Here is a 23,739-nt window from a genome sequence, read left to right as displayed (position 1 = left end):
GTGAAGGATGTGAATGAATGAATAGTTCTGGCCTCATACTCCAGTCTGATTTTTATCCTGACTACATACCAATTGGGATGAATCTAGTATGAATTAGCCATTGGAATTGGAAGGCACTATTCTAATCTCTGCAGAGTCAACTCCCTGCCCAGAACAGCTGTTTTCCTGAATTAGTTTATTCTAAATCTGGTGTGAAAAAAAAAAAGACAGCATATGTAATATGCTAAATGGTGGTTTTGAAACAAGACCCCAGGTTTTGTTTTGAAAACTATAATAGCTAGAAAATTGAAAATCCCAGAAAACTGAAATCTGAAAGCCCATATGATTTTTTTTTCCCCCTGTTTTTCCCCCGGCTGAAATACTGAGGCTAATTACAGGGGGAGCTGGCATCGGCAAGCTATCTCGAGTACATTGCAACAGGGGATCACTGAAGGATCATGAGAATAATCTGCTACTGAAGTGTTATCACCTGAGATATCTTGAAGAACATCAACAAGAGCTCCTGTGACTTTAGGCAATATGTCCTGGTAGACAGCACTACTGCTGTCTAAAGGTGCACATTCTGCAGGGGTCCTCTTGTAGATTGAAAATAAGAGGAAGTTTGTGATGCTGTTCAGGTCCAAGGCTCCCATCACAGGCTTTTGCACCACCTAGAGAGGAGAGGAAGAAAAATAATCCATTAAATCCTGCTATCATGGCTCAGTGCTGCAAAATTCCAGAGGTTGGAGTGGTGTATAAGTATGTCTCAAGTTTTTTAACAAGCATATCAGAACTCATATATGCAGGTGAGTGCTATCCCCTCCAAGTAAGCTCTTGAAAGGCTATTAATTAATACCATTGTTTAGTATGCCTTTTGGAGTTCCTGTCAACCTGCAGCATCCTCTTATGAATATCCTCTGGTGGCAAATCCTCATTCATTGAGGGTGCAATTCCAAATATGTTTTGAGTGCAGGAAACATCATCAGAATAAGTGTACAGTTTTCAGTTGTAACATCTTTGAAAAGGACAAAGCTCATTTTGTGTATATGTTTTGGTAGCAGTATCAAACTCAAATAGAAACAGGGGCCAGTAAACCATACATAAGGATCCTTGTGGGCTGCATATTGAATGAGAAAACCACACGTGTATTTATAGATTTCTTTTTTATTGATATACCAGCACATTAAAATCAGATGGGTTACATTTTAATCTGGTTTGGGCATATTAAGGAGTGTTGCAGCCTGAGAGCCACATGTTTGGACACCCCTGCTTTAGATAGTCACATCTAAGCATCAGCTTTTATGAAGCTAAGGATTCAGTGGCAAAGGTGGTTAGCTTTAATATTAAGCCACAGGGGTACCATATATCTTGAATGGTTTAATATATATGAGGTGGAAATATAATAGATATCTTACTTGTGTGAGTCTGAGTTTTTTGAGAATATCATAATGAAGTTCTGATATAGAAGTTTCATCTTAGACCACTTGAGAGAAATACTAGAAATGCTTTTTTGCCTTTGCCTCTGAATCCACTAACATTCTTAGGAACAGTCATTTTTGTACTTGATGAAAATTATTTTAAAAGCTCCATAATAGCTAGCCCAAATTGGAAGCTAGTTCACATATCTGAGATTGGACATCAGATTGATTCAGCCCCTGATTCCTAAATAGTTCTTCCAAAAAAAAATTAAAGACGGAAGCAAAAAGCACAGAGATAATTAATTCTGTGTGGTTTTCTAAATAGACCTCTAAGAGTCTATTTTTGATGCAGGCTATTGGTAAGTAAATTGCACTTTAAAAACATCTCCAGGCTTCTACCTAGTGTTCACCCATTTATAATGTAAGAATAAAATGGAACAACTATAGTGAAAGGATTTCAAGAGTGCAAAAAAAAAAGCTCTGAACTTGCTGTGAGATAGAGCAGAGTAGAAGGATCACATTGAATAATTGTAATAGAGAACAAACATGGAGCCCATTAGTAGCCTGTGGTTAAACGCAACTGAGAGTAAGGGGCACAAGTTGCTTAGGGAGCTGCTGAGGAATTCATCTTACAGAACCCCAGTAAGAGTCAATTACAGCTTCAGAAGGAATTCTAGTCCAGGAAAATCAATGGAGTAGACATAGGGAATACAGGTCGTGGGTGTAAGTAGAAGGGGGCTGGGAAACGAAATGAATCTTACTACCCTGATAAATGAACTTTCTGTTGAAGGATAGGCTGAGGGAAGTTAGGATAGAAAGAGTGAGTCTTACCAGTGATGTAAAAGGCCTTATATTGCCCCAGACGAACTGTCTCTAGGGCGCCATAACTTCCAGCTGCCCCACTGTTGGGGTGAAACAGAACCTAAAAGAGGAACCAATGACTTGATGGCACGTGATGACATAGGAAAAGCAAGACTTTCCTGTACTTCCCATACACAGAAACTGATCTAATAAGGGGTAGGAGCCTCTCAGCAGTTCCTCAATACATTTAGATATTTTTCTGAGTTGCTCACAGTATGTAAATTACAGCATTTAACCATCTGTAGGTGTAGGCTCCACACACAGTCAGATCAAAGACAACCCCATAAGTCAGGTTTTCATTAAAAAATTCCTCCTTAGCAGCTTTGTCACAGGTTGTGAACTATTCACATAGTAACTTCTGAACAGGAAGAACTTTAAAAAAAAAAAAAGACTTGATTTGGGCTCAGCCTTAGCCTGTTTTGGCCCAGAGTTACTCACCTTTGGCTAAGCCCTATGCTGTTTGTGTTGAGGAAATATTTCCTCATCTGGTCACAGATGAAAAAAGAAGCAAGTAGAAACAGGAATTTCCCTGTTCCCAAGGGAAGGGTGAAGGGTTTAGTAGAAAATGTTTATAAATGATCAGTTGTAGGATGCTAGGTTTGGCTTCTGCATTAAAAGATTTGCCTGGAATGAATCATGACTATATATCATTAGGAAGGAGCTTATATGATTCAAAGTTTCCATTGGGCTCAAAAATTTGAAACATCTGTGTAAGTGGTAAATATCTGTTCCCCAAAGGTTAGCAACCAAGTATAGTTCATTAGTTATATGATTACTTAGCCTGATGTGTATACCACACTTGTTACCTTTAATGCTTTTAAGGGTCCCAACTAATACTAATGTTATCTAAGCCCACTTCCAAAAATGAAAATAACCTGCAACCTGAAACATCCATTTATATTTCTCCCCTGCAGAGAGGCAGGATGTTGGCCAAGGGAGATAGTTCATTCTTCTTTCTTAAAAAGGAGAACCTGGCACTTCAGCAAAGCTAACAATCCCATTGTGGGTGTCTTAAGAGAGATGTGCATTCTGACTAATAGAACGACAGGCATACACATGAACTTTGCATGAGGACACTTCCCTTCTAAGGAGGCCTGTCTCGAGTTAGAAATAACTGTCTCCTCCGGGCGTGTGCAGGGTGGGGTACTCTCTTTCAGCACCTGCTTACTCATGTTCGTCATGTGCCTTTTGCTCTGTTCTGAAAGCTGTGTGAGGGGGAGTTCAGTTTGTTTCAGTAAGTCACTTTGAAGCTAGTCCTTGACTAGTCCCAAGGTGGTTGACCTTTCTCATTTATGTGTTCGTTTATGTTCTGAAAAGGGCAAGAAGTCTCCTCTCCCCCCACTCCCATATTCTACTCCTTGTCATGCTGTGAATAGAAAAGGAATATTCTGTACTAGAGACCTTCTTAAAGAGAAGTGATCATTGTGTGTGCAAATGAAATGAGCCCATCTCATTCACATCTGCTTAACTTAGGATATTCCCACTCACATCTTTGTGCCCAAGGCAGCCTCCAATTAGGCTGGGCTGAGCTGATATTGAACCATCTTGGACAACTTATAATCTCTGACACCTCGAAACAAGGAAGTGGTGAAGTTGACACACATACATGTTGACATCCTGGTGACCATCGTGGCATTGTAACTTTATGTTTCAAAACGAGGGGCAGGAAGGCTGTATTAATAGCAGTGTACTGTCCAGAAACAAGGGAGGTAATGTGCTGATCAGATGAATGTCTAAAATATCACATGTAGTTTAGAGCACCATATCTTTTTTTTTTTTGGTGAGGCTATTGAGGTTAAATGACTTGCCCAGGGTCACACTGCTAGTAAGTGTCATGCATCTGAGGCAGGATTTGAACTCAAGTCCTCCTGTCTCCAAGGTGAAGCTTTATGCACTGTACCCCATAGGGCACCACATCTTAAGAAGCACATTTGCAAACTGGAGAATGAGAAGCCTCAAACCCAAATCTTATGAAGAACAGCTCCAGAAACTAGAGATGTATTTAACCTAAAAAAACCCCCAAAAAGATCTGCTGGAGAAGGGAGGGATGTAATTGATATCTTCAAATGCTAAAAAGACTATCATAAGAGTAGATTTAGTCTGTATGAGTCCAAAGTGCAGAAATTATGGAGCCATATTTTTGGCTTAGGGGAAGCAAGATGGTATAGTGGATAAAGTGCAAGGGCCTGAAGTCAGGAAGACCTGAGTTCTAATCCAGCCTCAGACACTTATAGTTGTGACCCTGGGCAAGTCACTTAACCTGTGTCTCCCCTGGTTTCCACAAGGGTAAAATGGAGATAATCATAGCACCCACCTTCCAGGCTGTTGTGAGGATGAAATGAGAACATTTGTAAAGCACTTAGCACAGGTCCTAGCACATAGTAGGTGCTTAATGCTTGTTTTCTTGTCCTAGTGTAAAAAGGAACTCTAAGAATTAGAGCTTAACTAATTGAGAAAGGTTGAATTGTAGAGTAGTGAGTTCCCCATTGTTCTGCATTTAAGCACAAGTTATAAAACCACCTGTCACTAATGCTGTAGTAGGGATTGCTCTATAGGATAGGAGACCTCTAAAGTCCCTTCCAATGCTGAGATTCTAAATATAGGGAAAGAGTTGGAAGGGCTCTCTCTACTTGCTTATCACCCTATAGTTATGTCCAGATGGGAAAACACACACACACACACACACACACACACACACACACACGACTGTAAGAACAGAAACTGAAGTCAGTATTTTCTTGCAAAATCCTCAAGTTTCAGGTCTTTGTTACCTGTTCTAGCTCAGGTCCAGTAGGGGCTATAACATTTTATTTGGTGTTAATTCCACCTCTGTGTAAACACGAACATGAGGCTCCACTGGAGACTAATGAGAACCAGGAAATGTGGAAAGAAGTACCTCCCACCTTAAAACCTGGAGCAAATAAACCCTTCTGCATCCTGTGTGGAAGGAAAGAACACTGAATTTGGAAGTCAAGACTGAATTCAAATTATTCTCTTCTACTTACTACCTATGTGACTTTAGACAAGTTTTCATAGACTCAGTTTCCTACTCTGTTGAATGAAGGTATTAGAGTAGCTAATTTCTTAAAGTCCTACAACCAGAAGTATTTTATTTTAGAAGTAAGTATGTGGAGAGTTGGCCAATTTGTTGTTTAACATACTGAGTTGATTTACCTCTTTAAGACTAGGGATTTGATTTATAAAATGAAGCTTGGATGTGAGAAAGGGAAGTATTTCAAGGACCTTACAAGCCAAAGGGACAACTAGGTGGCACAGTGGATACAGTGCCTGGAATCAGGAAGATTCATGCTCCTAAGTTCAAATCTGGCCTCAGACAGTACCTGTGGCACTGGGCAAGTCACTTTACCCTGGTTTGCCTCAGTTTCCTCATCTAGAAAATGAACTGGTAGGAGCAGCTAGGTGGCGCAGTGGATAGAGAACTGGCCCTGGAGTCAGGAGGACCTGAGTTCAAATCCAGCCTCAGACACATAATACTTACTAGCTATGTGACTCTGGGCAAGTCACTTAACCCCAATTGCCTTGCAAAAAAAAAAAAATGAGTTGGAGAAAGAAATGGCAAACCACCCCAGTATCTTTGCCAAGAAAACCCCAAATGGGGTCATGAACAGTTGGGCATAACTGAAAAAACTGAATAACATGAAACCACAAAGATAGCTTCTTCAGTTCTTAACTAGGGAATTGGTCACTGGGGTTTTTACAAATGCAAAAAAACTTTGGAGAAATTACTAGGTAATGATATTAGTAATAATTCTATTACTACTATAATAGCATTTATATAGTGCTTTAAGATTTACAACAACCACCCTGTGAAGAAGGTGGTGTTGTTATCCCCATTTTACAGATGAGGAAACTGAGGTTGAGAGAAGTTAGGGGACTTGCTTAGGGTCAAAGAGTTAATTATCTAAGGCAGAATTCAAACTTGGGTCTTCCTGACTTGAATCAAGTTCTTTATCCATTTATACCATCTAGCTGCCAACAACATTGACATTTCCTGCCTGTTTCCCTCACCTTGGTCATTACTTTGAGAGTCCATTGAAGGACTGATCACTCATTCAATACCTAGCTTCAATCAGAACAAATAGGGTCAGTCCCTAGACTCATACATTCATTGCTTCAGGAGGCTGGCAGTACAAATGGCTAAGCACACAATGTGTATGAAGTGTAAGGAGGATGGCAAAAAACTGGAAGGTACATCAGTACCATTAGAGAGCTGGGAAAATTAACAAAACTGAATCCCAGATTTAGAAGGGACCTCAGAGACCATCTAATCCGGAGAACCTGAACAAGAGTCTCTTAAACACACTTTAAAAAGGTCCATCCATGGCAGCTAGGTGGTACAGTAGATAGAGCATTGGCCCTGGAGTCAGGAGGACCTAAGTTCAAATCTGGCCTTGGACACTTACTAGCTGTATGACCCTGAGCAAGTCACTTAATGCCAATTGGCTCAAAAAAAAAAGAAAAGAAAAAGGGGTCATCCAATCTTTTCTTGAAGTGCTTCAGTGAGGCATCTAGCACTCACCCCACCTCACCCCAACTCAGACAGAGTCTGTTCCACTTTTGGACAGCTCTAATTATTAGGAAGTTTTCCTTACATCAAGCCTGCCCCTGCAACTTTCAGCCAGCACCCCTACAGGGTCATGCAGAATGAATCTGATTCCTCTTCCTGATGACAGCCATACTTGAAAACAATGATCATGGGCCTCCAAGTCTAAAATGAAAAGCCACAGAACAAATCAAGAAATAACGCAAGAAGCCTCAAATGATACAAGTATACCCCAGCTTTAAGTAAATCAACATATGAAATTGTTTAGAATCATAAAATATCATTCATTTCACAAAAGGATTCACTTCAGGGATCCTGAAATTGTGAATGCCCTTAATATACTCAAAATAGGATTCAGTTTCTATAAATACAACTTTTCAGTTACCTAGGTATTGCATAAGGTGAAACATCCCTGTAAAGCAGAAGCTGAAGACCCATATGTTTTAGGAATACAAAGCATAGCAGTCATAGGAGGGTGAAACACAAACATACACACACACACACACACACACACACACACATACAGAGTGAATAGTCTCAGACTCAGCAAAAGACTATTTTACTCACCCTATGCCCAGTTTGGGAGTGTCCAAAGAGAACTTCTGATATGTCCAGACCATCAAAATGTCGTTTTGGGGGCAGGCTCACTTTGGCCAAAGATGCGATAGTTGGAAAGATGTCAAGCACACTGCAAGGAAACAGATGTTGGACAAGTCATCTTGGCAGAGTCTATTCTTTTTGACTATGATTTGTAAAAAGGCAGAAGGCAAGAAAAAAAAGTCTAACAATAATCTCAGTTGACATATTCTACTTTTTTCTCTGTATTTCTGTCATTTGTAGGATTTAGATATGATCTTTGACCTCTAATCTCACATCTCCAACTGCCTTTCAAATATTTCAAAATGGATCAACAGTAGACATCTTAAACTCAACATTTACAAAACTGAAATCATTCTTCCTCTTGTTCCTTAGAAGTAAAGCTATGGTAAATCTGGACAACATACTAAAAAGCAAAGATATTACCTTGCCAACAAAGATCTATATAGTAAAAGGTAGGTTTCAAAAACTAAGTAGTAAATAAAGTATGGCTGTGAGAGTTGGACTATAAGGAAAGCTGAAAGCCACAGAATCAATGCCTTCAAATTGAATGGCTGAACAAGTTGTGGTATATGATTGTGATGGAATACTGCTGTGCTGTATGAAATGATGAGCTCAATGACTTTAGAAAAACATGGAAAGAAATTGTGGTGGTGTTTGAGAAAACCTTTGAGAGTCCCTTGGACAACAAGGAAAATCAGTCAATACTCAAAGAAATTAATTCAGACTATTCATGAGAAGGACAAATAGTGAAACTGAAGCTTAAATACTTTGGCCACAAAATAAAAGACAGGACTCATTGGAAAAGAGCCTGATGTTGGGAAAGATTGAAGGCAAAAGGAAAAGGGGATGGCAGAGGATGAAATGGATAGATAGTGTCATAGAAGCAACAAACATGAGCTTGGACAGATTTGGGGAGATAGTGGAGGACAAAGAGCTGGACAGGACTAAACAAATGAATGACAACAACCCACTAGCAAAAAATCTCCTCAAGTTTAATATATAAGCGTGCCCAACTTGGGCAAGTCTTTCACCTAGGAAGAATAACACATCTGTGTGCTGGAGAAGTGGGGGGTGGGGTGGGAGGAGGACAATATAATATGATGACCGTGTTTCCCTTCATATATTTATTTCACTAAAGCTCACATTCAAATGCATGTGCATTTTCTGAGTACATACAGAATAGTAAGAGGCCCTGGAATAAGGCAGACATTTTTAACCTGCAATTCTAAACTTCAAAATTCTATCTTGAAACTTCTAGTTAATTGGGTTGTTATTTCTCCATATAATCATATCAGAATCTAAAGCTTGTATGTCCTTGTAGTCCATAGCATTTATTAGTTTATTTCACTTGATTTTGATATATTAAAAAATCCTTAAAGGCTTCCTGAACTTGATAGGCAAATAAATTTATTCAAATTACTTTGCAAATTAGACATTTGAGACCAGAGTTCAGGTACTTTTATTAAAAAAGAGGTAAATGAGGGGCAGCTAGGTGGTGCCGTGTAATAGAGTACCAGCCCTGAAGTCAGGAGGACCTGAGTTCAAATCCGGCCTCAGACCAAACACTTGACACTTTACTAGCTGGGTGGCCCTGGGCAAGTCACTTAACCCCAATTGCCTTAAAAGGGGGGGGGGATAAAGGGAGAAGGATCTTTTCTACTAAGATCTCCTCAGAAGTGACCTAGTTCGATCAGTTCAACAAATGTTTGTTGAATGCAACAGATAATAGAGGCAAGACACGGTGCTAACTCTAAACATGGGCCTTTTGCTTTTTAATATTGGATGAACTGGGGAAAGTTAGGCATAGAAAACACAGCCTAATGTGAATATGTGAGCTCCTCAAAGAACTGGAAGGAAAGCCAGTGCAGCAAAGGCTGCACAAATTGTGATATATGAATGTAAAGAAATATTGTGCCAGAAGAAAAAAATACAGAAACTAAAGAAATTTGGGAAGACTTTTAAAAATTGATGCAGAACTAAATAAGCACAATCCAGAGAACAATTACACAATTACTACAATAATGTGGACGTTATACTCTTCAGAATCATAGAATTTAAGAGTTGGAAGGGACCTCAGAGAGCATCTAGTTCAACCCATACACAAAGTAATCTTCACTATAATACACCTGGAAAATGGTCAGCCAGCCTCTTGAAGACTTCCAGAATTAGGAGCCCACCAGCTCTGGAGGCAAATCATTCCATTTTTAGACAACTTGAATTCTTAGGAAGTTTTTTCTTGACATTGAATCAAAATTGGCTCTTCTACTCATTATTCCTGGTTCTCTGAGGCCAAACAGAACAGGTCCTTCCTCCACATTATGGCCTTGCAATGCTTGATCACAGGTAGCACATCTCCCCTGTGGCATCTTTTCTCCAAGGACATGAAACATGCTCACTCAGTTCCTTCACCTGATCTTATGTCATGAACTAACAAAGGCCCTTCACCCTCCTGGCCACCCTCCTTCGGACACTGTGACTTAACAATGCCAAGGACTGAACACAATTCTCCAGATGAGGTCTAAGGGCAGCGTACAATGGGACTGGATTCTCATCTCCCAGTTCCTGGAAGCTATTCCCCTACTAATGCAGCCCAGGATTGAATTAACCTTTTGGACAGCCACATTAGAGTGATGATTCATATTGAGCTTGCAATCCACTAAAACCCCAGATCCTTTCCAGAATAACTGCTGTCTCTCCATGCTTTTCTCAGGTTTTGGGGGGCCCAAATGCAATACTTTACATTTATCTCTATTGAATTTCATCTTATTCTGCCTAATGCTCTATACTGTTAAGAACCTTTTGTCAACAGGCATTTTTTTAAGCACTTACTTTGTGTCAGGCACAATGTTAAGCACTGGGGACACAGAGAAAAGCAAAAACAAGAGTCCTTGAGCTCAAGGAGATCACATTTTAATGGAGACAACATACATACAACTATGGGATGTGACGAATGAGCGAGAACACTGAGGGGAGAATATAAGGAGCTCTGCTGCTCACCCCTGCCAGGAAGCTTCAACTACAACACCAGAGGGAATAGAAGGGTAGAGAATTCTGTGACTCCAGTGTCAGGAGTGTGTGATCAAGATGAACCTAAACCAAGCATAAAAAGGTACTTCTATTCATTGTTCTGTGAAGACAGAACCTGATGCCTTCTATACTCCCATCCTCTGCCTCTTTCTTCCACTATCTTGTTCTTTCTCATCACTTCAGAATACTGATGTCAAATCATCCCCTCTCCCCTTTCTTGGCAGAGAAGTGATAGACTATAAATATAGAATGAGGCATACCTTGTCAGATATGGCCAATGGATTAAATTATTTTTCTTAACTGGGTTTCTTTATTAAAAGGAAAGGTTCTATGGGGGACTAGGGGTGGGTTTGGGGGTGGACAACCATTGAGAGGAGACAGTGATATAACAAAGATATCAAAAAATTGCTCTTTAAAAATGTGTGAGTTCCTCTCTCTCTTTTCCTACCCCTTTGAGAACAGGCTAAATAAATGAAGTTCTCTCCTTAAAATAAGCAGTTTTATTCATATTCATTAATAGTCTGATAGCTCACTAATAGTCTTTCTGTTTTCCCATTTACTTTTTAAAAATGAATTTTCTCTAACACTGCATAGACTTAATTGTACTGATTGTGTGTGTGTCCTTGGAGACAAATAGGTATTGAGGTACCCAGGGAGAGAGATGTTCATAATTATTGAGAATATTACCAACATGGAGGCTCAGAGATAGACTTTAAAGAGATTTTATTGATTCCTATCTTATAGCATCCCAAAAGCAGAGGGAATGCATGAATCAAGACCCAATACTAGATCCAATGAAGCCAAGGCCATCTTGGAGGAAGAGCTTCAAGCAAACTGACGTTAGCTTTTCTGAATAAATTGCTTCATTCCCAAATAGAATAAATTCTATTGTTTTTCTCAGACAGATCTAGAAGAAAACCACCCTGCTCCAACCCCCAAAGGGCAAGACAAAGGAAGCTGACTAAAGAGAAAGCACCTGAAGGGTAGGAGCTAGAGGCCATGAGGGCAATGACCAACCAAGAGAGAATGACTAGCTCTCTTAGGCAACCTTCTGCTCTTACCCACTAACAGATAAAGAAAAACACTTGAAGACTGAGAACTCTGATCTAGGTGATATCTGAAAGCTGCCTGTTCATATCCTTTGACCATTTATCAGTTAAGGAATGACTTTATTCTTATAAATTTGACTCAGTTCTCTATATGTTTTAGAAATGAGGCCTTTATCAGACACACTGGCTGTAAAAATTCTTTCCCAGCTTTCTCCCTCCCTTCTAATCTTGGTTGCATTGGCTTTGTTTGTGAAAAAACTTTTCAATTTAATGTAATCAAAATCATTCATTTTGCATTTCATAATGTTCTCTATCTCTTGTTTGGTCATAAATTCTTCGCTTCTCCATAGATCTGACAGGTAAACTATTCCTTGCTCTCCTAATCTGTTTATAGTATCAGCCTTTATATCTAAATCATGTACCCATTTTGACTTTATCTTGGTGTAGGGTGTAAGATGTTGGTCTATGCCTAGTTTCTGCCATACTATTTTCCAGATTTCTAGCTGTTTTTGTTAACTAGTGAGTCCTTATCACAAAAGCTGGAGTCTTTGGATTTAGCAAACAGTAGATTACTGTAGTCATTAACGATTGTGTCTTGCATGCCTAATCAGTTCCACTGATCTACCACTCTATTTCTTAGCCAGTACCAAGTAGTTCTGATGATTGCTGCTTTATAATACAATTTAAGATCTCGTACAGCTAGGCCATCTTGGCATTCTGGACCTTTTGTTCTTCCAGATGAATTTTTTTATGATTTTTCTAGCTCTATAAAATAATTATTTGGTAGTTTGATTAGTATGGCTGATCTATGTGAGAACTAATCATCACTTCAGAATACTGATGTCAAATCATCCCCTCTCCCCTTTCTTGGCAGAGAAGTGATAGACTATAAATATAGAATGAGGCATACCTTGTCAGATATGGCCAATGAATTAAATTATTTTTCTTAACCAGGTTTCTTTATTAAAAGGAAAGTTTCTATGGGGGGCTAGGGGTGGGTTTGGGGGTGGACAACCATTGAGAGGAGACAGTGATATAACAAAGATATCAAAAAATTGCTCTTTAAAAATGTGTGAGTTCCTCTCTCTCTTTTCCTACCCTTTTGAGAACAGGCTAAATAAATGAAGTTCTCTCCTTAAAATAAGCAGTACCTGGTTTGGGCCAGATTGTTCTGTTTGGTTGCTCAACAGACCATTCCATTTAATGTTCATTTCTTACGTTCAGGGAATTGTACTGGGCACAAAAGAAGAGGGGGGAAAAAGCCCATACATCCTGACCTCAAGGATTTTACAACTGAGTAAGTACAAGTATGGCCTTTTCATGAGAAATTACAGTGGTTTCCTAGGCCCAGACTAAACGAAATAGAAAATATCTGCTTATAACAATCTTTCCCACAACTGGGAGATTATTACCTAAAATCATCTCACACTCCCTTCAATGACTTTGCTGGGATTCTTATGGGGAAAACAGTTTGAGGGTTAGTCCATCTCTTTTAGATGAGTAAAATTGCCTCATCAAAATATAGATTGGCTTAAGACCAATGAATGCCTTTTGGGGGAACACAGATTTAGAGCTAAAAGGGTCTTTGGAAGTTGTATAGTTCACTCTTCATTATACAGATGAGGAAACTGAGGGCCAAAGATGTTAAGGGACTTGCCAGAGATCACAGGGGTATTAAGTAGCAAAACCAGGATTTTCACCCAAATCTTCTAATTCTAAAGCCAGTGCTCTTTTTATTACACCCCATTAACAGGAGTTTCATTTGAGCACTCTTGACAAAGGTAACTTGGTAATGGGGTCTATTTTACCCTTGTTCTGTGTTGTGTGTGGTTTGTCCTTCATTCTCAAAGAGGACCATGACATCAGGAAGCTGATGCCATGACTTGCAAGTGAATTGGATTACAGTAAGGGAGGGCTAAAGGCATACTTTACAGACTAATTCAGGGGAATTTCAGCTCAAATTGATTAAAAGTTTGAAATACATTTTTAAATAACTACAATTTCTCTAATTTCAAGGTCACAACAAACAGCGGACAGAATGCTGTCAATAGATGTCTCAATTTTCTTTAGTGAACAGGTATCAGTTAGAATGTGCTATTGTTGTTTACAGTCATAATTCTTTTTTTTTAAGGCATTTGGGGTTAAGTGACTTGCCCAGGGTCACACAGCTAGTAAATGTTAAGTATTTGGTCTGAGGCCAGATTTGAACTCAAGTTCTCCTGACTTCAGGGCCGGTGCTCTATCCACTGCACCACCTAGCTGCCCCCATAATTCTATTTAAAAAAAAACAAACGTGATTCCAGTGACATACATTGTTGGAACTTGCTTTACAGAATAGAAATAAATAGGCATTTTTTAAAAAGATACTTGTGTTGATATCCAGTCATATTACTGAATTACAAATTCAAGTTGCAAAGAGACAAATTTAAGTATGGAAATAAGTTTTACATGATTATACATCTATAACCGATAGCATATTGCTTACTGTCTTAGGAAGAAAGGAGGGGAAAAGTGAGGGGAGGGCAAGAGGGAGAAAATTTGGACCTCAAAAAAAAATTTTAAATGATTGTTAAAGGGGCAGCAAGGTGTTGCAGTGGATAGAGTGCTGCCCCTAGAGACAGGATCCAGCTCAGACGCTTATTAGCTTTGTGACCTTGGGCAAGTCACTTAACCCCAATTGCCTCCAAAAAGAAATGATTGTTTAAAATTGTCTTTACACGTAATTGGAAAAAATAAAATACTGTTCTTTTTAAAGACATAGATTTAGGCTTTATATAAGAAAAAACTTCTAAACAATTACAGCCATCCCAAAGTAGGGCAGGCCATCTCAGGATGCAGTTCCCTTTCACTAGAGATTTTTCAGCGGAGACTGGATTATCCCCTTGGGGGAATATTATAGAAGGCCTTTTTATTCAGGGACCAAGTAAGCTCTATGACCCTTCTACTTCTGAGAGTCTATAATTTTGTGTACCTTTAATGATCCAGCCCTACTTGATGCTGAGACTAGAATTTCCCTAGCCCCTTTGTACAAGCCAGGTTTTACGTCCATTGATTTGTTAATTGTGTTAACATTAGATTATGTTTAATTAGCATATCAAATTAAGTACAGAAAAACATTTTGCTTTCTTAAATAGGTCCTACTCCTTGGAAAATTATGAAAAAAAGTAAAGTATCTTTGGCATCCTCCCACTTGATGAAATAAAAAAAGTCAAGGATTTGTCCTCAAATTCTGATTTTGCCATTGTTACCAGGAGACTTTAGGCCATTCACTTAGCCTTTCTGGTCCTCAGTTCTTTCATTTGTGAAATAAAGGGGATTGGGGGCAGCTAGGTGGCACAGTGTATCAACAGAGCACCAGCCCTGGAGTCAGGAGGACCTGAGTCCAAATCCGGCCTCAGACACTTAACATTCAGTAGCTGTGTGACTCAGACAAGTTGCTTAACCAGGAAGGAAGGAAGGAAGGAAGGAAGGAAGGAAGGAAGGAAGGAAGGAAGGAAGGAAGGAGGAAGGAAGGAAGGAAGGAAGGAAGGAAGGAAGGAAGGAAGGAGGAGGAAGGGAGGAAGGGAGGAGGGAGGGAGGGAGGGAGGGAGAGAGGGAGAGAGAGAGAGAGAGAGAGAGAGAGAGAGAGAGAGAGAGAGAGAGAGAGAAGAGAGAAAGAGAGAAAGAGAGAAAGAGAGAAAGAGAGAGAGAGAAAGAGAGAAAGAGAGAAAGAAAGAAGAAAGAAAGAAAGAAAGAAAGAAAGAAAGAAAGAAAGAAAGAAAGAAAGAAAGAAAGAAAGAAAGAAAGAAAGAAAGAAAGAAAGAAAGAGGATTGGTCTAATGATTACTAGATGCCTTGCTCCAAAATACTGCTGACTTCCCTGAGACTCTACATGCCCAACCCATGTCTGTTCTTCTCAATCAGCATCCCATGCTCTAAAGGAGAGGTTCCCAAAGTAGGTGAGACCACTCCCGAGGGGCACTGGAATGATGGGAGGGGGAGATGGTAGTAGCTTTGGGTGCAATTTGGGAGCATTAAATGAAAATAAGGGGGCAATGGAAGCATAAAAAAAGAAGAAAATTTTGAAAAACTATTAGTACATGTTTCATCTGTTGTGTAACAGAGTTAAAGTCATAGCAATTACATTATTTCCAAATAAACACACAAAATGCAAGTTATAACTGATCAGTGGTCAAGTCCACAAATAGGTCTTAACAAGCAAGTGTAGGCAGGCAAGCTCGAAGCACATTGTTGGAAAGTCCGACATACATGGGCAGGAATATGTGCCTGTAATGACTTGTTTACAATACAATACTATACAGTTAAATGATGCAATATTGCATCATCAAAATTTCAATGCAGGAAAAAACCCACAAATTTATAATAAATTATTAAATATAAGATGCATCATTTTTAAAAATTTATAATTTTTTGAAATGGTATAAATTTTTAAAAAAATTAAAAGGTTAAAGGAAATAGATTTCCAGGGGGGCACTGAGTAATTTTTTTAAAGGGGCTGTAGGTCAAATAAGTTTGGAAACTTCTGCTCTAAAGCTACCCTTCCTTTGTATAAGGTATCAAAACTGCAGCTAGCTGTCTCAGCAGCCCAATGAGTGAAGAAGGGAGTTTCTTGACATCTATGTTCTATTTGAAAACCTACAATGGCAAGGCAGTTTTAGCTTCTCACCTTAACAAAGCAGTGCTGGTAACATTGGCTGGCACTCTGTTGGGCCAATAAGCTATGGCTGGTACACGGTGCCCTCCTTCCCATGTGGTCTGTTTGGCTGAGCTTCCCCCTGCAAGAGAAGTTGGAGGCCATTCATTAGCTTATGACTACAACGTAAAAATGCTTCTCTTCAGCCATGAGTTTGTGATTAGCAGACTGTTCTGATGAACTAAGAATTTCCAAGGATTAAAATAAAGGAGCCATTTTGAATCACTGAAGCAGAGTTACCCAGTTCAGTGGAACCCAGAAGGCTGGAAAAAATGAAACCGTATTTTACAGTACAGTCTCAAAGACAAATTGAATTAACTATGAACATTCCCCTCAATCTCACCTTCAAAAGAGACCAAAATTTTAATAGTTAATGTGCAAAAGCCCCCTTCCAAGCCAAACACTGTACACAGTTCACACATAACTCAGTCTTATATCCCCATGATTTTCTAGCCTGAATAATGAAAACAATTATGCTGACTGGGAGGGAAGGAAAAAAAGAGACATGTGTTGATCTGTAGTCATATTACTGCAAACTGAACTTTCTATGCTCCAGGCCAAGCATAACATACAGGAAATGTTCTAAATTCTTTGTTCCTTCTCATAACCAGCTTTGGAGAACCCCAAATTTTTTTTGCTTTTTTTTTAAACAAATCTCATTTTTGCCCTGTATAAGAGGAGCCTAAAGCCTTTTCAGGTTTTGCTGGTCAAATCTACTTAGGAAAGGCCAAGAATGGAATCAGTCTAGTAATAAGTTTGCCCCTAGACGTAGCTTTGTTTCTGTGTCTTTCTTTTGACTCATTTGTCTACCTGGGAAAGTGGAATGGGCTTGGAATTGAAAATATTGAGAACCATCAAGACCCAGAGTCTTATTGGACAAATGGTCTTTACAGGGATAATGACCTAGGATAGTCTAGCCTTCAGAGATTAAAATTGGGTGGTATACAGTGGTCATCCTGAGCTATAATGAGGGTGCCTGGGGAGATTCCTCAGTCCCAGGCACTAAAGGGTTTAATCCAAAGAAAAGAGTTAGTCCAAAAGCAGTAGCTGCTTAGGAATGTATCTGTTTTTTGTTCCAAAGAGATTGGTGCCTGGGGCTGAGAATCTTTTGCAAAAGTCTCAGAACCCAAGACTGAGAAGTGGGAAAGATAGCTCACTTCATGGGGCGGGGGGGGGGGGGGGGGGGGGAGCCATGGTTTATTTCTCCTAAGGAAGGATTTTGTTGGTCTATTTATTAGTGGAGAGCTGCTATTCTAAGGGAACTGGGTTTGGGGGTTTTTTTAACGCTCAAGATTCTGCACTAAAAGGTTGTTGTAGTGCCACGCTTCTCAAAAGGAAGAAATCACACTGTAGCCAAGGACTTGTGTGGAAGTTCTACAACCACGTGCCCACTGGGACCGTGCCCAGCAGCGTCTGGCACAGACTACATCAACAACAGAGTCTCGTCTAATGGAGCCACATCTGGTATTGACCACACATCCTGCAGAGTAGTGGCGATGGCTGAGCTCGCCCAGAGCAGCATCCAGTGGAAGCTGCACGACTAGCAGAAGCCAGCGAAAAATAGGTCCAACAAGTATAATGCAATGACATCACTAGAATATAGAAGCAGATTTTGTTACTACCTCATTAAAATTAAATCATAAATTTAAAAAAACGGGGCACTTATATGGCGCAGTGGATAAAGCTCTGGCCTTGGAGTCAGGAGGATCTGAGTTCAAATCTGGCCTCAGACACCTGACACTTACTAGCTGTGTGACCTTGGACAAGTCACTTAATGCCGCTTGCCTCACCAAAAACAAAACAAACAAAAATAAACACATTTTTAAAAATCTCTGCCTAACAGAATTGCATATATAATCCTCTCTTTGTTCTTTGTATATTAAAATGTTTGTATTTGTTGATAATTAAATTAATAATGGAGAATATTTCATTTTTTTTAAAGGCAGTATCCAAAAAACAAAAATTAAAAAGGCAGCAGTCCTAAAGCATCAGAGATGTGAGTTGCCCTCAGCCACAGGTATTCCCTCCATGTGTGCTCCAGTGCATAGAACCTGACTACATATATGCCCCCTCTCCACACATGTTCTCTAAGAGTGTCCAATCTTCTCACGAATGATGTGTCTCAGTTGTATGGGAAAATATTTAACTGGTACTTTTCTTATCGTACCACCAGATGGCACCATAGTGCACAAAGTATTGTTCCTGGAGTCAGTTCAAACACTACCTCAGACACTTAATAGCTGTGTGACCCTAGGCAAGTCACTTAACCTCTATCTGCCTCAGTTTCCTCAACTGTGAAATGGGGATAATAACAGCCCCTAAATCCCAGGGTTGTTGTGAGGATCAGATGAGATAATATTTGTAAAGGGCTTAACACAGTACCTGATAAGGGCAGCTTGGTGGTGCAGTGGATAGAGCACCAGCCCTGGAATCAGGAGGACCTGAGTTCAAATCTGGTCTCAGACACATAACACTTAGTAGCTGTGTGACCCTGGGCAAGTCACTTAACCCCACTGTCTAAAAACAAAACAAAAAGACACAGTGCCTGATACATAGTTGGTGCTAGATGCTAAACAAGCATTTTCTTGTTCCTTACCCATGCCATTTCTTTAAATGGTTTTGCTTTGAACTGGGAAAATAACATAGTAGATGACTACAACAATTTAAAGGGAAGGAAGAATAAAATAAAACTGAATCTTATGTAATCATAATGATTGTGGCTCTGAAGAAAAATTGAGAAAATGTACTTCTTTTTATTGCATAGGAGGGACACTATGGGTGTGGAATATTGAATTTGCCATCAGATATGGTTAATGTGTTGATTGTTTTTGCTGAACTGATTTTTTTTTATTTTTGTTACAAGCGGTGGCTCACTGGCTAGAGTAAGAGGAAGGATATACTTAGAGATGAATATGACGTAAAAGCAGAATGTTGCAGACATGGGCACAGCTTAGATTAGGTAATATGTAGTACTCAGGAGGAGATTTCATTCTGGATTTCCTAAATCTCTTTCAGAGACTTCCCCTCTCTCTTTCTGAATCTGTAGCAGATGACCCCGACCCAGACAGATTCAAAGGCATCACCAACAACCTGTAGATGCTAATTCAGCCAGCAGCAAGCACATCCTTCCCTGCCTGCCTTCCCATCCTCCCACTGGATGGAAAGCCCAGGATGCAAAATGTTGCTTCCCAGTGGGAAAGGTTATGCAACAACCTGATAGCATAAATTATAAACTGTCAAGGTCTCCTAGGCGCAGCAGGATGCCAAAAACACAAACACAACAGAATGCTTCCTCATCACTGGGAGATGGAGAGAGGGGGAGGGGAGGCACAGCAATTCTGCTCTTCAAATTAAGCCAAAGAAGCAGACAGAGGGGCATTCATCTTGGGGAAAAAACAAGTCGTCACTTCCACACTAAATAGGAAATTAGGTCTGGGGGTAGTGTCAGGAAGGGGAGGAGTGATGACTCCTAGGACCCTGAATTTAAGTCATATGCTGCATGGGGTTATTATATATTTAGAGATCAGGGGAATCTCTGTGTGTGTGTGTGTGTGTGTGTGTGTGTGTGTGTGTGTGTAACAGACCCCTCTGACATCCTGGTGAAACCTATGGACCCCTTCTAAGAAAATTTTTAAATGCATAAAATAAAAATATATTAGTTTACAAAGGAAACTGACTATACTAAACCATAGTTTTCAAAATGTTTTTTTTATGAAAAAGTTCAGAGACCCCAGGCTAAAAGCCCCTCTGTCTTTGAGGTCATCTAACCCAATCCCCTCATTTTACAGCTGAGGACACTGCAGTTCAGAAAGATGCCTCAAACTGCCCAAGATCACACAAAGCCCAGATGAATCCTCTTCCTCAGATAGCCCTCCAGAGGCTCCTAGCCTGTAACTGGGGCTTGTTCGGGGACTGAGGGGGCTGTTGTCCTTATGCACTCTGCCCTTTGACCTGCAGAAAGGCAATGTCCTGAGTCCCTCCCTCCCCCTTAACCTATTCTAGCTAATGAGAAGCCAAGGAGAGAATGTGGTCCAGCCCTCTTATCCCTCTCACCAGCCTCTGCACCAAGCTGAGCATCCCCACCAAGAGACAAGAAAGTGAAAGGAGGACTCCTGCCTTATCAGGGGGGGGGGGGGCTTTATGCTTGAGAGCCAAGGCAGCTCTCAGTCTGATGCAACAGGTTGGTTTTGAGAAGAGGCTGCACTGTGGTACTTACTGTGAGTACTACATGATTGTAAAAACACTAACCAGCTTCAGTCACCTTTTCATCTGATCTAAAAGCCTGCACCAGGCAATGCTGAAATTCAAATGAAAGTGAAACTGAGTCCAAACCCCTAATTGCAGCAGGGACCCCAGGATTCAGTCTAATTCTACAACAAATTCACTCAACTTAAATTCTTTATACTTTCTCAGATGTCTAAAATCCACATAATTAAAAATAACTTGGGCTATCACCCTGTATATGCATCACATTTTAAAATTTTCCTTTTTTCTAGTATCAATACTTTTGTTTAAAAAAATGATGTGGAATATAATTTAAGTAATTTTCAAATTTGTAACTTTTAAAAAATACTTAATTTGGTTTTATTATGGAATTATATCCTTTCTACCTCTCCCAATTCTCCTCCACTAAATTCCTTTACCTCCTACAGTCATCTAGGGCAATAGTGGTCATGTGATCTGGGGATTCCTTCGGCCCTTCAAGACAGGGAATCTACAAGGTCAAAACCTTTCATAATAATTCTAACATGTTTTAATTTCTAATTTGCTAAATATCAATAGATATAACCCCCATTAGCAAAAGCTCTTTGGGGTCCCCAATAATTGTTAAGAGCATAAAGGAGTCCTGAGACCTCAAAATTTTGAGAATGCCAATCCTAGGGCAGGCTTCAACAATGGGATGATTTGTGGATCATTTCAGCTAAAGAAATAAGAGGTAACATAATATCATGGAGAAAGCATTGGATTTGGGGGTCAGAGGACCTAGCTTTTAGGAGGGAAGGATGGAAGGAGAGAGAGAGGTGGTATAGAGGGAGAGATGACGAAAGTGGGGGAGAGAGAGAGAGGAAGAAGAAGAAGAAGAAGAAGAAGAAGAAGAAGAAGAAGAAGAAGAAGAAGAAGAAGAAGAAGAAGAGAAGGAAGGAAGAAAGAAAGGAAAGAAAGAAAGAAAGAAAGAAAGAAAGAAAGAAAGAAAGAAAGAAAGAAAGAGAAAAAAAGAAAGAGAAAGAAAGAGAAAAACTTAGCAGCTAATTGGAAAGAATTATGTCGTCAGGAGAACTGGGTTCTTCCAGCTAAGCTACTAACTAGCTGTGTGTGAGTAATTTCAACTCTGAGTTACAGTGTCCTCACCTGAAAAACAAAGGGTTTGGACTAGCTGATCTCTGAGCTACCTTCTGGTTTTAAATCTTAAGTTCAAAGGGTTGGTTTGTCTGTAGGTGCTGTCCTTTCTGCCGATGTCTGCTGAAAAGTAGCAGGATAGCAACAGGTCCTCATGAGGAGACGGGGTGGCATTCCAACCCTCCCCAAAGTCACACACTGCACATCCCAAAGGACACATTATGAGGGACATAGTGTGGAAGTGGGCAGTCAATAAAATGACAAGAACCATGTGATCTCTGTAGTTCAAACCCAAAGTATAACATCCAAAGTCCAAACTCCAGGAAACTGTTGTGTCTGTGTATGTGAGCCAAGATATTTTTTCTCCTATGGTTCTTGTCTCCCCGCTCATCACCACCCACCATTGCCTCATTCTTATTCTGCAAAGCACACTCTTGGAAGGGAGGAACAGGCCTTCCTGTAACTTTAGAAGGGTCCAGGATGTTTTATTATACTAGGGAAATTTTTCTTCACAGCCAAAAAGGAAGCATGGTGTACAGGAGCAATCATCCTGAGTAGTCAGGTTGCATCGTAACAACAATGCTAGCTGTGTGATCTTGGGCAAGCTATTTCCCCTCTCTGAATCCCAATGCCCTTACCAGTAAAACCAAAGTGTTGGACTTCACGTTCCCTAAGGTCCCTTCTAAATCCAAAAGCCTATTAACTCTGATATCTCTGGATGCTTTGCTGCCACATTTCACATTGTGGTTATTTATAACTTCTGCTCTGTAGGTGAAAGCCTTGTGCTAATGAGAACACTAGGGTAGGTACAGTACAATCACTCAGCAGGTCAGTTAGTTTCAAAAACAGAAGAAAAAAAAAACCTCTTCCATGGTCACAGACCACTTCCTCCAAAACTAACTAGATGTTTCAAAAATGCATCAAAAAAGGGACCGACCGAGATGTCATATGTCCTACAGATTGTCTCTCTTCTCCCCACCCCCTCTGTGGAGTATAAGGTCCTTGGAGGAAAAAGACTGTGTCATTTTGATTTTTGTATCCCCAAGGCTAAGCAAAGGGCCTTGCACTTAGTAGGTTCTTAAATATTTATTGTATTGAATTGGTGGTTTGGTAGGTCACCCTCACACAGGAAGATTCTCCCTGTGCATGCTCCTTTCTTGGAACACTAAAGGAACTTCTTTCCTTGTAAACATCTACGCTAAATGCTAAAACTAATAAACAAAAAAAGCCCTCAACTTGAGATTCTCTAGACTCTCTTCTTTCTAATTTCTTGCCCACCACCCCTTATTGTTTTTCCACTAGAATATCAAAGAAGCTATATTGATTAGTCCTACCCCATGGGAGACAGGGAGTGTCAATAATTAATCTCTAAAGAAGCAAGAATCATAATTACGGGCAAAGGAGAAAGTACTCATACCACTATAATACCCATATCAAGCATATATCTATCTATTCCATAATCTCTCAGCCCTTTGTCTACACCAACCTACCCTGGATACAAAACCAAAAATCAAAGTTCAGAACTGGAAGAGGCTTTAGATATCATTTCTTCTGACCTCCTCACTTTACCAATGGAGAAAAAGTTCCAGAGAAGGTAAGTAATTTGCCCAAAGTTCGAACAGAATCAGGACTCCAATAAACTTCTGGCCTACAGATTTTTCCATTATACCACATTATCTTAGCTCTAGTAACTAGTCATAAAACCAAAAAGCTCTAATTAAAACAAGAGGATTCATCTAAATCAGAGTTCTAACACCAAATAGCATTTTATTTTTATTCTCAGCCACAGAGTTCAGAATCATTCTATTTTCTATTTAGACAGCCATTTTACTATTAAAATTAGTGTAATATTCCCTCTGGGATACTCAAACCAGCATTCATGCTCAATGGCCGGGTTTGCAAAAGGCAGCTGCTACCACAGGTTCTAGAAGCAATCCTATGAGCCTACTCCTAATGCCACAGCTAATGAGTCCCCACCTGTATGCTTCCCATAAACAATTAGCCTATAGACTCAATTAGCTCTTAACAAAGGTATTTGCTGGAATGACAGAGTACAATATTGAAAAAGCACTTCCCACCTAAACCAAAAATACACACAGCATATATAGGAAGAAAAGGCTTGTAATTAAGAATATGCTGTGCCCCATTGCGGAATACGTATATGGCAAAGGTAACTCACAACTCCTGGAAATATAGAAACTGGTAATTCTT

At 39.8% G+C, this 23,739-nt stretch overlaps 1 protein-coding gene across 1 annotated transcript in view; it reads right to left on the bottom strand.

Moving 5' to 3' along the window:
* Nucleotides 1-6: 6 nt before the first annotated feature.
* ARSG (arylsulfatase G) overlaps nucleotides 7-23,739 on the bottom strand; it is a 184,245-nt gene continuing 160,512 nt past the window's right edge. Inside the window, 5 exon segments of the mRNA XM_021000918.2 lie at nucleotides 7-572; nucleotides 574-650; nucleotides 2,229-2,319; nucleotides 7,390-7,510; nucleotides 16,165-16,273. Of these exon segments, the coding sequence (XP_020856577.2) occupies nucleotides 372-572; nucleotides 574-650; nucleotides 2,229-2,319; nucleotides 7,390-7,510; nucleotides 16,165-16,273 (599 nt within the window). The 3' untranslated portion in view covers nucleotides 7-371.

The sequence above is a fragment of the Phascolarctos cinereus genome, unplaced genomic scaffold, assembly GCF_003287225.1.
Source record: "Phascolarctos cinereus isolate Bilbo 61053 unplaced genomic scaffold, phaCin_HiC Scaffold_5;HRSCAF=322, whole genome shotgun sequence".
NCBI lineage: Eukaryota > Metazoa > Chordata > Mammalia > Diprotodontia > Phascolarctidae > Phascolarctos > Phascolarctos cinereus.
Note: the sequence above shows the minus strand (reverse complement) of the source record. Positions and strands in the feature narration are given on the sequence as shown.